This window comes from Saccopteryx bilineata, chromosome 1 (genome assembly GCF_036850765.1).
Source record: "Saccopteryx bilineata isolate mSacBil1 chromosome 1, mSacBil1_pri_phased_curated, whole genome shotgun sequence".
NCBI classification, from domain to species: Eukaryota; Metazoa; Chordata; class Mammalia; order Chiroptera; family Emballonuridae; genus Saccopteryx; species Saccopteryx bilineata.
The window spans coordinates 348,117,970-348,134,798 of NC_089490.1; the positions used below are offsets into that span (position 1 = coordinate 348,117,970).

Below are 16,829 nucleotides of genomic sequence, written 5' to 3' on the forward strand. Positions count from 1 at the left end.
AAATGCTATAAGAAAAATGAGCAAAGCACTTTGTGAGGGTTTACCACAAGGAATAATATATAATTTCAAAACTGGAGCTAAGTCATTTTTTAGAGTTTTGAATGTGAATTTATATCATGGACAGTAGAATTTATGTTAACTAAATCTTATATCTGTAATGCTATTGAAGTGAATGAAGTTATCTACTTGTGTAGTTGGTTTAACCCAAACAGTACATATATTCGTTTTTTTGGGGTGGGGGGTTGTATTTTTCTTAAGTGAGAAGCAGGGAGGCGGAGAGACAGACTCCTGCATGTGCTGGACCAGGATCTAGCCGGCAAGCCCACTAGGGGACCATGCTCTGCTCGTCTGGGGCCATTGCTTCATTGCAACTGGAGCCATTTTAGTGCCTGAAGCAGAGGCTATGGTGCCATCCTCAGCACCAGGGCCAACTTTGCTCCAGTGGAGCCTTGGCTGCAGGAGGAGAAGAGAGAGATAGAGAGAAGGAGAGGGGGAAGTGTGGAGAAGCAGATGATCACTTCCTCTGTATGCCCTGACTGGGAATCAAACTTGGGACATCCACACACCAGGACGCTCTACCACTAAGCAAACTGACCAGGGCCCTTTTTAAAAAATATTGTTGATTTCAGTAAGAGAGTAGGAGAGGCGGAAAGAGGGGAACATCTTAAACATTTATAAATTGATAATGTCTTATTCAAAAATAATATTTGACATCTATGAAGAATATAAGCATTTGAGAAAAATCCTACCTTAAATAGCATAACATGATTTTTAGTAACTAGTGAGTGCCATATAGATAGAAGAAACAGTAGCATCTTGGCTTCTTACTAGATAAAGTAGGTAATGTCCCTTCACCTTACAGAGGAAGGAATTAAGGAATGAGTAGGACAGGAAAAGTAAGAAAAAATAAAAAGTAGTGTTTTTGAATCCTGGAGAATCAAAAATCCAACAGTAATACTATTTGAAATAACTTTAATTCCAGAGAAAATTGTAAAATCAGGTGTTAGAGCAGGTAACTTAAAAGCTGCTATTTAGAAACTAAGGAATCTGATGGCTTTATTTAAAATAAAAAACAAAAACTTTGATGAGATAGCACTGATTAATAAATGGTAGAGAATAGCATTCCCTTGTCATTGTTTTACTTCAAACCTGATGGATTACTATCTTCAGCCTGTTTCCTTATACCCCTGGCTGAAAAAGAAAAATGCTTTACATATATGGAGTAAGAGTTGTTCTTATCCCAGCTTTGCCAGAGAATATTTATTTCATACTTAATAAGATGCAGTGGTCAAAGTTAATGCATTACTGTATATATCTTACTGGCAAGGGAAGGCGTAACCAACAGAGGAGACTTGATATTGTTAAGAAGGCAAAGCCACCGAGTAAGAAGAGTTTGGGGAAGAGCATGGAATAAGCTGAGTGTGGTGTTTGAGAAATATACTCACACACACACACATGCACGCACACACATATAGACTGACACCCCCCAACCCCACCCCAGTACATAGCCTTTCTTCACTTAGTAATATGCGTTTAGGGTTCTTCCAGGTCTTTTTATGATGTGTGTGTGTGTGTTTGTATATCTCACACATATTGTAGTTGTGCCCTTAATGAAAACACTCTGCTTCCAGAGAAAAAAAAAACCTGCTGTTTTTCCACATGACTGCAGAACAATTCTAGCTTCTAGGAGCCCTTCTCCTGTTCCTGGGAAAATAGCTGGGCTGGCTAGTATTTGCATAATCGTCTTTAGAGCTATTGTGGGCAGGTTTGGGCTGCTGACACCGAGCTACAGACTGGCCACCTGTCCAGAACAAATGAACTTGGCCTTTGTGCAACATTATTATCTGTTTCTTCACAGTGATATTTATGAGTAATGAATAATTTGATTAATTATAAAACTATTACTTAGGAAATATTTGTGTTGAATTTCAGTCTTCCATTTTGGGGAGAGAGAAATTTCCTGCCTGTTCCCCTGGCACAACTATGTATTTTCATGCCCCCTCTGGCATAGTTTTGTATCTGCTTTTGTGAAATTATCCTCATGAATATTAATTAGGAATGTGAGAATTTAAAAAGAAACTTCAAAATTATTTGTATTCATCCTTCTTAAATTATAAATTAAATGTCTATTTTCTAGGGGTCCATTTCACTTATGTGGAATAATTAATCAAATATTTAAAGTCAACAAGGAAGAAGAAATATCTTAGGTCTTGAAATAAATACTAATCAGTCCTACTTCATTATCTTTGATAATTAACCTCATTTCTCATTTAGGAAATTTTTGTCCTAATGCACGCATTGCTATGTTAACTAATTTTTGTTAATCATCCACATTCAGCCTATGATGGGAAATTCTTGATTTTTAAAAAACTTACATGTGACAGTGTTGATATTTTTTGTACATAATGACCAACTAAATTGAAATTTCATGTTAGAATTAACTTATAATTGATAGACCCTGTAATCATACTATATACATAAAGAAAAGTCTCAATGTCAAATAAGTTATTAGTGAATTAGTAAAAATTTTTAAAAATTACTTGGCAGAGTTATTTCTGGGCAAAATTTACATGGATATGAGTTCTCATGAAATATAAATGAATGAAAGATTGGATTCTGCTAGGAGACATTACTGATTACCTTTAGTGTACACATCAGGTACTTTGTATACATTATTTCCTTTTATTATTATAGCTACCTTTTGAGATAGATGGTATGAGAGTTTTTAAATCAACTTTAATCAGTAGTTTTAGGTGTACACTAATTTTGAGCAGAAAGTACGAGCTCCCATATATAGCCTCTACCCCACACATGTATGGCCTCCCCCACTATTAACATCCTACACCAGAGTGGTACACTTGTTATAGCCACTGAACCTGCACTGACACATCATTATCACTCATTAGGGTTAACTCTTGGTTTTGTACACCTGTGGATTTTGGCAAATGTGTAATGACATATATCTAGCATTATAGAATCATACAGAATAATTCCACCATCTTAAAAATCTTCTGTATTCTCCTATTTGTTATTTTTTCTCTCCACCTAACCCCTGGAAACCACTGATATTTTTACTATCCCATAGTTTTGCCCTGTCTACAATGTTATATACAATAGTTGGAATTACATAGTATGTAGCCTTTCAAGTCAGCTTCTTTCACACAGTAAAATGTATTTAAGGTTCCTCCATGTCTTTTCATGACTTGATAGCTCATTTCTTCTTAGTGCTGAATAATCCATTGTCTGGATGTGCTGCATGCAGTTTGTTTATCCATTCACCTACTGAAGTATTTATTATCCTTATTTTACAGATGATGAGATAGAAGGTGACATCAAATAACCTGCCCAAGTTCACATGTATAATACATATAATACGTGTCCTATCTGAAACCAAAGTCCATGATGTAATAATCAGTGGTTTCTGGAGTAGATCATTCACACTGTTGGGGTGTACAAGATAATTATATACACATGAAGGTTTCTTTTTTTAATGTTTACCTTATTGATTTTAGAGGAAGGGAGGCGGGAACATCTATCTGTTCCTGTGTGTACCCTGGTTAGGGGTCAAACTGGCAACCTCCAAGCCTCAGGATGTCGCTCTAACCAACCAAGCTATTCAGCCAGAGCTATATGGAGATTTTAACAGCACTCTATAAACCTTTGGGGTGCTGTACTGTACAGCTGATTAAGTTGATTTACAGATGATATTTTCTAATTTAAAGTAAACTATTTTGAGATAACTAAGGGTCAAGCACATCAAATTATTATTTGCTTGCTGAGTTGGTACATTCCAGTTTCTACTTTGAAGAAGGAACTGCTTTTACAGCTGTCTTTGAGATCAAATGGGTAATTCAATCATGCTGACTAATTTAACACTTACTGTTTAAAAGCAACAGCATCTAGCTTGCTTTATCCCCCACTTAAAATCTTCATGTCAGAGAGGTATACATGTCATACAAATAGGTATCGATCTAGGCCTTGAAATATAACTTCAACAAAAAAATGGAAAAAAAATTACAAATTTTATGATGTTTGGTGACTTTTAATGTTCTAAAACTAAAATTGTGTATATTTGCTCTAAAATTGATAAACCATAACTTATGTTTTTCAATTGATAATGTTTAAATATTATAAAGTAAATTCTCCCAAATCCAGTTTTACCAACAAATAATATTAATCTTTACTAGAAGATGACTATAACACAATGAAAAAATGTTGCTTTAATTGCTAATAGCTTCTAGTAGTTTGAAAAGAAAAATTTACAAAATTTTATTTCATAAAAAGTGTAACCATCATTTCTTGGTTAAATAATTTGGATCTGCAAAATAGAAAATGAAGTAAAAACTAAAAGTAGACGTAAGCTAAGTCAATGCCTTTTAATTAATAGACTTTCTCTTAATTAAAGCTTGGATATACTTTAAAAAAAAATAAATGGAGGGACTCTTTGGAGAAAATAAGACCAAAGGGGGTGGAATCATTGAAATAAATTTGAAAATGATTAAATAACTGGCATTTAGCCTTGTGCCTCCTAAAGGGAATATACCTTTTATTAAACAAACTTCCCAGTTATATGCTCATATTGGCAACAGCATTATATAAATTGAACATTTAACATTTCCTCTCTGTTTCAGTCCAACAGGATATATACACATACTTTCTCTTATGAAATTGTTATAGCATTCAATGGAGAACTAAGCATATTTTAGGCAGATGACTTTTATGACTCATATATATTAAAGGAAACACTATGTGTTTTGTGTAAGTATAGTGAGTTAACATAAAATGATACATCAGTTTTAAGGATTTTTTTTTTTTTTTTTTTTTACGCGAGAGTGCCAGAGATAGATGGAGAGAGATGAGACGTATCAACTCATAATTATGGCACTTTAGTTGTTCATTGATTGCTTCTCATATGTACCTTGACTAAGGGGCTCCATCCAAGCCAGTGACCCCTTGCTCAAGCCAGCTACCTTGTGGTCATGTCTATGATCTCATGCTCAAGCTGGTGACCCTGCACTCAAGCTGGTGAGCTCGTGCTCAAGCCAGATGAGCTTGTGCTCAAGCCAACAACCTCAGGGTTTTGAACCTGATACCTCAGAATCCCAGGTCAGTGCTCTATCCACTGCGCTACCATGGGTCAGGCAATGAAATTTCTTTTTAAATGTGTTTTTATGATTCTAGTATAGCACTATGATAGTAATGTTGCCTTTTATTCTGAAATGATTAAAAGAAAGACATTGGAAAGTCTTTTTATTTATTTTTTATTGAATTTATTGGGGTGACATTGGTTCACAAAATCTTGTAAGTTTCAAATACACATCGCAATAAAACATTATCTGCACACTGTATTGTCCCTCCTGCCCCAACCAAAACATTGTGTGTGTGTGTGTTTTGCTTAATTCCTTTACCTTTTTCTCTTTATGAAAGAAAGACAATAACTTTATGTAAAACTACCCTGCGAATAGATATCTCCTGGGCACTAAAAATAGATTACACTATGTAAGTTTCAGCATGAGCTTCAAAGAACAAGTAGGATGCTTACAAGTAAAAATTTATTCTACCAACCCATCTCCCACATTTAACCTATTTTTTACATCACTAATTTTTTACATCACCAATTTTTTTAACCTAAGTTATGCCAACCTTTTTCCTTTATCTTTGGTCAAATTTCTATTTGTTTTTTCAAATCTAGTTCTGATGTACTTAAGTTTATATAGATTTTCCTGACATAGCTCACTTTAGGAGAGATAGTAGTTTTTTCTTTTTTCTTTTTTTTACTTCTGCTAAATCTACTATTGTTTATATCATATTATAACCCAATAACCCTTTATGTAATTAAATAGATTACCAGTATATTTATCCCTGGAAGAGATACCATCATCCATCCAGTTGTATAAGGTCAAAATCCAAAGAGTCATTTTTGTTGTCTTCTTCCTTTATCTTTTCCATAGCTAGACCATTATTAATCATGTCAGTTTTCCTGTTACATATTTTTTTCTGGTTCTATCTCAGTACCTCTACCACAGTTGAAGATAGTATTTTTGCCAGAATACTGAAGTAGTCTTTGTATCTAGAGTCTCTTATAGATATATACCATATAGTTGAATCAAGTGTTTTGAATCTATTCTGCCGATCTCTGTCTTTTGATTGGAGAGTTTAAACCATTTACATTTAAAGTCATTATTGATAAGGAGGTACTTCTGTCATTTTGAATTAAGTGTCTCGTTTGTGTTAAGTTTTTGCAGTGAAATGTTTTAATTTTCTTTTTATTTCCTTTTATATATATTGTATTTTTTTGTGGTTACTTTTACCATTCTAAAGTTGTGTCACTCTAATTTGATTTTATACCGCCTAACTTCAGAAACATACAGAAACTCTACTTTTTTACAGTTTAATCCCTGTCATTGTTATTTATTGATGTCACAAAATTATATCTTTGTAATGGTGTGTCCAAAAACAAGATTGTTTTTAATAAATTAGTAAGTGCAACAAAATGTGGATTTATATACCAGAGTTACAGTAATGCTGGTTTTTAGACTAATAATTTTATAAAAGTGTTAGTCTCTTAAATCATGTAGAAAACAAAAAGTGGAGTTATAGATCATTTTTACAATAATACTAGCTTTTATAATTGCCCATGTATTTACCTTTAGTGAGATCTTTATTCATGCAACTTTAGGGTTGTTTGTTTTGGTTTTATTTTTTTTGCAAGAGAGAGAGAGGGAGATGGGGGGGGGGGACAGACAGTAATAGACAGACAGAAAGCAAGAGAGATGAGAAATATCAACTTATAGTTGCGACCGACACCTTATTGATTGCTTTCTCATATACACTTTGATGGAAGTGGGGGGCTCCAGCCAAGCCAGTGACCCCTTGCTCGAGCCAGTCACCTTGGGGTTTTGAACCTGGGTCCTCAATGTCTCAGGTTGATGCTCTATTCACTGTGCCACTACCTGGTCAGGCCAACTTCAGGTTAGGTCTAGTGGTCATAAACTCCCTCAGCTTTTTTCTGAAAAATGTCAGTTTCTGCCCCACTTTTGAAGGACAGTTTTGCTGGATATAGTAGTCTTAATTGACAGTTTTTTTTCTTTTAGCACCATGAATATCTGGACCCACTGTCTTCTGCCCTCCCAAGTTTCTGTTGAGAAATCTGCTGCTAATCTTATTGGTGAGCTCTTGTATGTGGTGATTTGCTTCTCTTGCTGCTTTCAAATTTTTCTCTTTGTCTTTAGCTTAAAAAAATTTTTTTTTTGTAACAGAGATAGAGAGAGGGACAGACAGACAGGAAGGGAGAGAGATGAGAAGCATCAATCCTTCATTGCAACTCCTTAGTTGTTCATTGATTCCTTTCTCATATGTGCCTTCACTGGGGGGCTACAGCAGAGTGAGTGACTTCTTGCTCAAGCCAGCAACCTTTGGCTTCAAGCCAGTGACCTTTGGGCTCAAGCCAGCAACCATGGGGTCACGTTGATGATCCCATGTTCAAGCCAGTGACCCCGTGCTCAAGTTGGTGAGCCTGTGCTCAAGCTGGCAACCTTGGGGTTTCAAACTTAGGTCCTCTGCATCCCAGTCCAACGCTCTAGCCACTGTGCTACCTGGTCAGGCTGTCTTTAGCTTTTGACAGTTTAATTATAGTGTCTTACTGTGGGTCTCTGAGTTCATCATAGTTGGAATTCATTGAGCTTCTTGATGTTTATATTTTTCTCTTTTGTCAAATTTGGGACATTTTCTATCATTATTTCTTCCTATAATCTGTTTTTTTCTCTCTCTTCTCCTTCTATTGTTCTCACAGTGCATATGTTGGTTCATTTGATGGTGTCCAAAGGTTCCTTAGGCTCTGTTAACTTTTCTTCAGTGGAGAATAGGGATAAAACAATGACTGCCCACCTCTCTGTCTCTACCTCCTTGATTAGAATCAGCAATCACTAACCAGAGCACAGATCCCTAATATTTGGAGGATAGGGCCCTTATTGCTCACCATGCATGCAGACTGCTCCAGGAATAAGTGCTGCCTACCACTGGGCTAGGAGGTGGGGGGTGGGTAACAATCGTTGAGCTATGTAAAATTTTGGCCACAATTAACTTCATTTAATGTCCAGGCATTCTTCTTGAAGTTACAAGTCTTTAAGAGACTTCAGAGTTCCCAAATAGTTGTATGAGACCGATTTTGCCATTGAGTCTGTTGTCTGGGTTAGGAGATAGATTACTGGTGCTTCCTTCTCCACTCTCTTCCCAGGATCTTCTCATGCAATAGTTTTCTAATTGGGAATATAACTTAGAACAGGCAGGTAGGGTACATAGGGCAATGAAAAATATTTCAAAACTTTCCTTAAGTGTGGAGGTAAAGGTCTCTGTTGCTAGTAAAGTAACTTAAGAATTGTAAAAACAATCATTGTATAATTAATTTGAAAAGTAGCTCAACTCTCATGCACTGTTTTTGGGAATGCAGATTGGTAAAGTCACTGTGGAAAGCAGTATGGAGTTACCTCAAAAAAATTTAAAATGGCCTGACCAGGCAGTTGCACAGTGGATAGAGCATCGAACTGGAACACAAAGGATCCAGGTTCAAAACTCCAAGGTTGCCAGCTTAAGCATGGGCTCATCTGGTTTGAACACAGCTCATCAGCTTGAACCCAAGGTCTCTGGCCTCAGCAAGGGGTCACTCAGTCTGCTGTAGCCCCCCCCCCCCCCCCGTCAAGGGATATATGAGCAACTAATCAATGAACAACTTAGGTGCCACAGTGAAGCATTGATGCTTCTCATCTCTCTCCCTTCCTATCTGTCTGTCCCTCTTTCTGTCTCTCTGTCTTTGTCACACACACACACACACACACACACAAAAAGTAAAATGGGCCCTGGTTGGTAGCTCAGTTGGCCTGGTGAATGGATGTCCTGTGTTATGTTCCCAGTCAGGGCACACAAGAGAAGCAACCATCTGCTTTTCTCCCCCTCCCCCTCCCCCTTCTCGGCCTCTTTCCTCTCCCTCTTCTCTCCCCTTCTCCCTCATGTAGCCAGTGGCTTGATTAGTCTGAGCATATCAGCCTCAGGCCCTGAAAATAGCTCAGTACTCGAGTATTGGTCCCAGATGGAGATTGCTGGATGGATCCCAGTTGGGGCACATGCAGTAGTCTGACTTAACTATCTCCCTTCCTCTCACCTAAAAAAAAAAAAGTAAAATGGAACTGCCTTATGACCCAGCAATTCCACTTCTGGAAATTTATCCAAAGAAACCCAAAACACTAATTTGAAAGAATATATGCACCCCTATGTTCATTGTAGCATTATTTACAATAGCCAAGATTTGGAAGCAGCCCAGTGCCCATCAGTAGACAGATGGATATAAAAAGCTATGGTACACTTACACAACAGAATACTATTTAGTCAGTCATTAAAAAGAAAAGAAAAGAAAAGAAATCTTACCTTTTGCAACAGCATGCATGGACCTGGAAAGCATTATGCTAAGTAAAATGAACCAGTCAGAGAAAGGCAAGTACTGTACCAAATGATTTCACTCATATGTGGAGTCTAATGAACGAAATGGACTAACAAACAAAATAGATACAGACTTGGCCTGGCTGGTTGCTCAGTGGATAGAGTGTCACTCCAGAATGCACAAGGATGTCCCAGGTTTGATACCTGGTCAGGGCACACAGGAAAAGCTACCATTTGCTTCTCTTCCCCCATCTCTCCCCTATTTCTCTCGCTTCCCCTCTTGTAGCCAGTGACTCCATTGGTCCGATTGGCAGCCCCCAGCGCTGAGGATAGCATGGTTGCTTCAAACATCAGCTCCAGACAAGGGCTGCCAGGTGTATCCCGGTCTGGGAGCATGCTGGAATCTGTCTCTCTATCTCCCATCTTTCACTTAAAAAAAAAAAAAGGCTTATTGATAGAGAGCAGGCTGACAGCTGTTGGGGGTTGCTGGCTAAGGAGGGGTAGAGGGATTGAGTGAAAAAGGACTAAAAAAGAGAGAAAACTCATGGACACAGACAACAGTGTGGTGATTGGGGGGAGGGTAGCTGGAGGAGAGGGGGGGGAGATAAATGATAATGGATGGAGACTTGCCTTGGGGGAGTTGACCACACAATACAGTGTACAGAAGATGTGTTGTAGAATTGTGCACCTGAAACCTGTATAATTTCATTAGCCAGTGTCACCCCAATACAGTCAATTAAAAAAAGAATAGTAAAGACAATCATTGTATACTTTACATCAGTTTGAGACCTATCCGACTTATGCAGTAGACTTGTTCATTTTTAAATGTCATTTGCATAACGTTGGGAATTTCATGACAAAAAAGTTAAAGTATATAAAAAACATGGTTTCCTATAATTTTGTAGAGCCATCTGTATGTTGGGGGGAAGAAATGGTTACAGAATAACCTGTGCGAGACCCATGACACACACTTTTTGCTCAGCTTGCTGTTTGTAAATGTTCAAAAGGTTAAGCCATCAGCCCATTTCCCTGTGTCTACTGAACAGTGTCTTTCTTTGTGTTGCTTCCCTTGTTAGAGCAATATTGAGAGATAAAACAAAGCAAGTCTTACATCAGACACTGATAGCTTTTTAAATAGTTGGAATGGGATGTTATTGTATGTTCCAAAGAGGATATTGATGGTACCTTTTTATGGAAACCACTGCTCCAGAGTAAACTATGTTTGGAACTAAATCAACATTATACATCAGTGATGCTCAGGTAAACATAAATATATATTATATGTCTAATGCACCAGTTTTAGAGTGTTGTGGGCTGGGGGAGTGATTTTATTTTTAACACTTTTTAAAACAGCCATATGTTTATTTTTTCTTAGCCTCTTAATTGGGGTAGATTTTATTCGTATATAAATAAACCCTTTATTTATAAGATGTAGTTTTAAGCATAACATAAAAGGGAAGTCAGTTAATTAAGTATGGAATGCTTTTGGAGGAATGAAATGTTATTTAGGACTTTTCTTATAATGGCCACAAAGTATTTCTTGAGCGCCCATGCAGATGAGATCTTGAACAGCTGCATGGAGCACACAGCAGTCATGATTCCTGCCTCTGTGAACTAACTTGAATAAAGTCTTTCATCTAAAGATCTCACTGTTGGTCTATTTCATGAATCTCTCATCTCATCTTTGAAGGGCTCATTCAGTTTAATACAGTTTAACTTTGTGCTGTAGAGCTCTAGAAATTGCTGTTGTGACTTATAATACACACAAAAAAAGATAACTTAAAGTAACTTAAGAATTCATTGAAGAATTAGATAAAATCCACACTAAAATGGTGGGAGGATTTTGTAAAGATTTAGAATAGGGATTCTAATTTAAATTTAACTAGTTATGTGATCTTAAGTAAATTTCTTTGTGGTTATAACAAAGCCTAACAGAATTTAGAGGAATAAATGTTTTGAAATGCTTGTTAAGTTTATTTGTTTTATATGATTCAGTCCTGCCTATAATCTGAGGCTCATATATCTCATGTTCTGTATGAAGTGTTCTGCAACCACTTTAGCTGTGATTAAACTGAAAAGGCCACTGTTGTATCATTTAGATGTAATTTTTAAAGTAAATACCAGACGATTGTTTCCTCATCTGTGTACTTAATGTCACATATTACCATTTATTTGGCAGTAACCCATGTGTTGCCTCCCATTTTATGTTGCATACTTCTTATTCCTGTCTACACATTATGAGTTTTTTTAATTCAGGGAACTTGACTCACTTGAATCTTCACTAAAGTTAATGTGCAGAGCTTAAGTATGGCATAAACTTCTATTATTTTTTTTCCATTGCTTTAGAGTACACGTGTTCTGTCCAATAGTGGAGAAGGTCAAATTTGACTCTAATTTTACTAAGGAAATGATTTATTATATTAAAACTACCTGGTCAGCCCTGGCTGGATAGCTCAGTTGGTTACAGCATCGTCCTGAAGCGCAGAGGTTGCTGGTTCGATCCCTAGTCAGGGCACATACAGGAGCCGATTGATGTTATGTCCTTTTCTCTCTCTCTCCCTTTCTCTCTCTCTAAAATCAATTCAACAAACAATTTTTTAAATGTAAAAAAAATAAAATACCTGGTCATAACCTTAAAAATCTGGTATAGCTCCCCAACCCCCACTTTTGAGTATATGAAAATGAGGATCCAGGGAAATTTTGATCTAGACATTTCTAACTGAGAATGGCAGAAACACCAAAGGAGCTGGGAAATAAATACATTAGAAATAAAATAATACACATGGCAATCAGTGAATATTATTAATGGCATCAACTAAAAGTTAGGGTCTTTGCTGCTATTGCTTGGAGATAAAAGGATTAAAAAATAAATAGACAAGATTCCTACCTGATGTAGTTTATAGTCAGTAAATAGTCAAATTAATATTTAAACCAAGCAGTAACAGTGTAATAAGGATTATGAATGATTAGGGTAGTGTGAAAGAGAGTAACTGGCTGAAAGGTGAGCTACTTTGTATATACCAATTAGATAAGGCCCCTTAGAGAAAGACACATAGTAAGACCCAAAGGATAAGGAAGTGCCTACATTGTAGTCTCTAAATATGCTGTCTCTCTGAAAAGACTCAGAATTCCTTGGAAAACTAGCTTACTGAAGTTTTGAAATAGGAACTGCAAAAGAAAACAAAGAAACTGTCAAAGTCTGTTGTGGTCATGATATGGGAGCCAACTTGAAGGGACTCCCACTGACCACAGATGTAATAATTAGTGCATGAAAAGAATAGTGACTACAATAAATTAAAACACATCTTTTTTTTTTTTTTTTCATTTTTCTGAAGCTGGAAACAGGGAGAGACAGTCAGACAGACTCCCGCATGCGCCCGACCGGGATTCACCCGGCATGCCCACCAGGGGCGATGCTCTGCCCACCAGGGTGCGATGCTCTGCCCATCCTGGGCGTCGCCGTGTTGCGACCAGAGCCACTCCAGCGCCTGAGGCAGAGGCCACAGAGCCATCCCCAGCGCCCGGGCCATCCCTGCTCCAATGGAGCCTTGGCTGCGGGAGGGGAAGAGAGAGACAGAGAGGAAAGCGCGGCGGAGGGGTGGAGAAGCAAATGGGCGCTTCTCCTGTGTGCCCTGGCTGGGAATCGAACCCGGGTCCTCCGCACGCTAGGCTGACGAAAACACATCTTTTTAAAAGTGAGCAAATACTTATTTTGCCTTTCCTCTGAGATAACCAAATCGTTCAAGGAGAGAGATTTTTTAAAAAAAGAATTCCAGCTAATAAATGCAGAAAGAATGTTAAACTATTCTATTTTAATGAAATGGAATACCTAGGCAATGAAACTTCTCACATTTTCATTTATACTTTTGAGTCTTGTGTTAGAAAATTTTAAAGTCAGTTTGAAGGAGCGGCAGTGAGAATTCAGCAGGTAGGAAAGGGAGTGATGAAAAGATGTTTCCTGCAAATTGGAACAATGTTACAGAAATGAAAAAGTACTGTACATATTCAGGGAAGACTTAGTAATTTGTTTCCCCAAAGTACAAAGTATACAAGTGGTAGTATTGTGGGCATGCAGTTGTATATGAGTTCTCAGAATTCACAGTCCCTGGAAATAGTAAAATCAAACTATTGCCAAGTTTAGGAGGAACCTGAGATTCAAAGGAGCTTTTTTACAGTTTCTGCTACCCTGGCTCATTGAAATGGTAAGCAGGGTATTCGGCAATAGATTTAATGAAGCCAAATTGATTTGGCTGCAGATCTTATTGGGAAGATACCATAGAGAGAAACTTTAATTTTACTTGGGCAACCTCTGCTTAAAGTATGCAGTCTATTAACGTGATTGTTCTTCATTTCAGCAATTTATTCTTTTTAAAGTTGTATGTATAGAGATGAGCATCCCAAAGTTAATAATTTCTAACCCATTACATCAGGCCCTGATACAGTGTTAGAGGACCGCATATATTCCCATCTGAAGGTAATATGTTCTGCATTTGGAGTGAGTAGTTGAACCTCACTTGCCAACAAAAATGTCTTTTCAAATTCTGATACCCACCATACCTATTGTAGATAACTCTTTTGTTCAGGTTCATGTTGTATGGATAACAGTAAGTGGGTATATGTCTTTGTAAAACTAATGTTTTCATTTGAAGTTATTGTGTCATTTAAAAAGCAAAAGCCATTAAAATTTTTCTAGAAAAATATTTGTATGGAATAACACCAAAGTTTATTCATTGATCGTGTAAGTCACTGGGTATCTGTCTGCTCCAAATTGGAAGTATTATTACCTTTCCTGGTACTGTATGAAAATTTGGCTGCTGGAATTTAGAAATGCGATACATGTCACAGAAGAGGAGTGGTGGGAAATTGAGATGTTAAGCTGTGTAATCAGGTTTGTGGAGGTGGACAGCTGTATTCCCTGTTATATACCACAGGTAGTTTGCTTTCTTGGCTGGTCACATAGTTTGATGAAGTAAAAAAGCATATTAATTTTCAATTTCCTCATCCTTACATTCACCCTTTTCTTAAAAATGGAGATGAGAGAAGTCTATGACAATGACGAAATAAGTTATAGTGTTCTTCCACTTAACATTGATTCTTTACTTAAGATTTTAAATTTATATTTGGAAAGATGAGATTTGCTAATTACTGTGTTTTAGGAAAGAAGTCTCCTTAAGGCACAACACTTATTTTATAAAATATATATGTTTTTTAAACAGGGTATCCAGAAGTTGACTAGTCAGTATCTGAAGAGAGATTGGCCTGGAATAAAAGCTGATGATCGGAATGATTACAGGTAACTTAATGAAGTAGCTCTTTCCCATTTTCTTTAAAAATTGTTTCACTGAGAGCCATGTCACATATAGATAATGTAGACTCCAGTTTTTTCAAATTGCTTCTTTCTCTGCTGTTTTTAGACATAATTTCAAAATTATTAAAAAGTGTTAATGTTTTACAATATATATATATAATCTATATAAAATAAATCATTTTATATATGTTAGACCAAGATTACATTTGTTTAATCAGTTAATACTCATATACATATGGAATTTAAAGAGAGTAGAGGACAATGAAACACAAATTATATCCTTAGTAACCTACAGCTAAAACACATTGCAGTAATAATGAAACAAGATTGTAGTGTTTCACCATGATCATTGACTCTTCGTCCCAAAACAAATTCTAAATTTGTAAAAATGGGATTTTGTGAGCATATGGGGGAAGAGTTTCTCAGTTTGTGTGTTTGTTTTAAAACAGGGTATCCAATTGACTGATTGATTTAAAAAACAGAGTATCCAGAAATTGGCTAGTTACTTTCTCACATACATTTTGAAGAAGAGAGATGACAATGGGATATAAATTCTGTCCTCAGGAACCCTACAGATATCTTTAAAGTATTTGTAATTTTGTTTAGATATTAGTATCTTTTTTGAGATTAATTTAGAACTATTTATTGGCTTTTTGCTCCTAAGTGTTGACAGATCCAGAAGTCAAAGATATTTCAGGGTTTGCTGTCTAGTTAGAGTTAAGACTGATGCCCTAGTAGAAGGTGGCCCAAAGTTTTTGAAATCCGTTGAGGCTGCCATCATGAATGTGGTCCCTGGCAAGCTCATGTGTGTTGAGAGCTCTCTGACTATCCTCTGGACCATTTTACTGTTCATGATGTGAGACAGACAGTTGCTGTGGACGTCATAAAAGCATATGTCAAGAAAGCAGCTGGATTTGCCCTGGCCGATTGGCTCAGTGGTAGAGCATCAGCCCGGAGTGTGGAAGTGCTGGGTTCAGTTGCTAGTCAGGGCACACAGGAGAAGTGCCCATCTCCTTCTCCACACCTTGCCCTCTTGCTCCTCTCTTTCTGTCTCTCTTTTTTCCTTCTGCAGCCATGGCACTTTATTGGAGCAAATTGGCCCCGGCTCTGAGGATGGCTCAATGGTCTCAGTGCTAAAGGAGAGCTCAGTTGCTGAGCAACAGAGCAATGCCCCAGATGGGCAGAGCATCACCCCCTAGTGGGCTTGCTGGGTAGATCCCAGTCAGGGTACATGTGAAAGTTTGTCTCTGCCTCCCCTCCTCTCACTAAATTTAAAAAAAAAGAAGAAAGAAAGAAAAAGAAAAGCAGCTGGAGCTGACAAAGTCACCAAGTTTGCCCAGAAAGCTCAGAAACCTAAATGTTCATTATCCCCAGTGCCTGCCAACCCAATCTTAATTGATGGTGGAAGAATATTCTCAGAACTGTTTGTCTTAATTGGCCATTTAAGTTTAATAGTAAAAGACTGGTTAATGATTATAATGCATTGTAAAACTTTCAGAAGGAAAGGAGAATGTTTTGTGGGTTGGGTTTTTTTTTTTTTTGTTTTTTTTTTTTGTATTTTTCTGAAGTGAGAAGCGGGGAGGTAGTCAGACTCTGGCATGCGCCCGACTAGGATCCACCCAGCATGCCCACTAGGAGGCAATGCTCTGCCCATCTGGGGTGTTGCTCTGTTGCAACCGGAGCCATTCTAGCGCCTGAGGCGGAGTCCATGGAGCCATCCTTGGTGCCCAGGCCAACTTTGCTTCAATGGTGCCTTGGCTGCAAGAGGGGAAGAGAGAGATAGAGTGAAAGGAGAGGGGTAGGGGTGGAGAGGCAGATGGGCGCTTCTCCTATGTGTTTTGGCTGGGAAGGTCAATTTTTTTTTTTTTTGATGGGCGGGTGGTAGTTTTTAAGTTATTAGTGGGTTTTTTTGTGTGTTTTTTTTTTGTATTTTTCTGAAGCTGGAAACGGGGAGAGACAGACAGACTCCCGCATGTGCCTGACCAGGATCCACCCGGCACGCCCACCAGGGGGCGACGCTCTGCCCACCAGGGGGCGATGCTCTGCCCCTCCGGGGCATCGCTCTGCTGAGACCAGAGCCACTCCAGCG

The 16,829-nt window shown here is 37.7% G+C and overlaps 1 protein-coding gene across 2 annotated transcripts in view; it reads left to right on the forward strand.

Annotated features, from left to right (window-relative positions):
- FCHSD2 (FCH and double SH3 domains 2) overlaps nucleotides 1–16,829 on the forward strand; it is a 278,607-nt gene that overhangs the window by 95,198 nt on the left and 166,580 nt on the right. For both annotated transcript variants that reach the window (XM_066250498.1, XM_066250500.1), the window contains exon 4: nucleotides 14,649–14,725. In XM_066250498.1, the coding sequence (XP_066106595.1) occupies nucleotides 14,649–14,725 (77 nt within the window). The remainder of the gene's footprint in view (nucleotides 1–14,648; nucleotides 14,726–16,829) is intronic.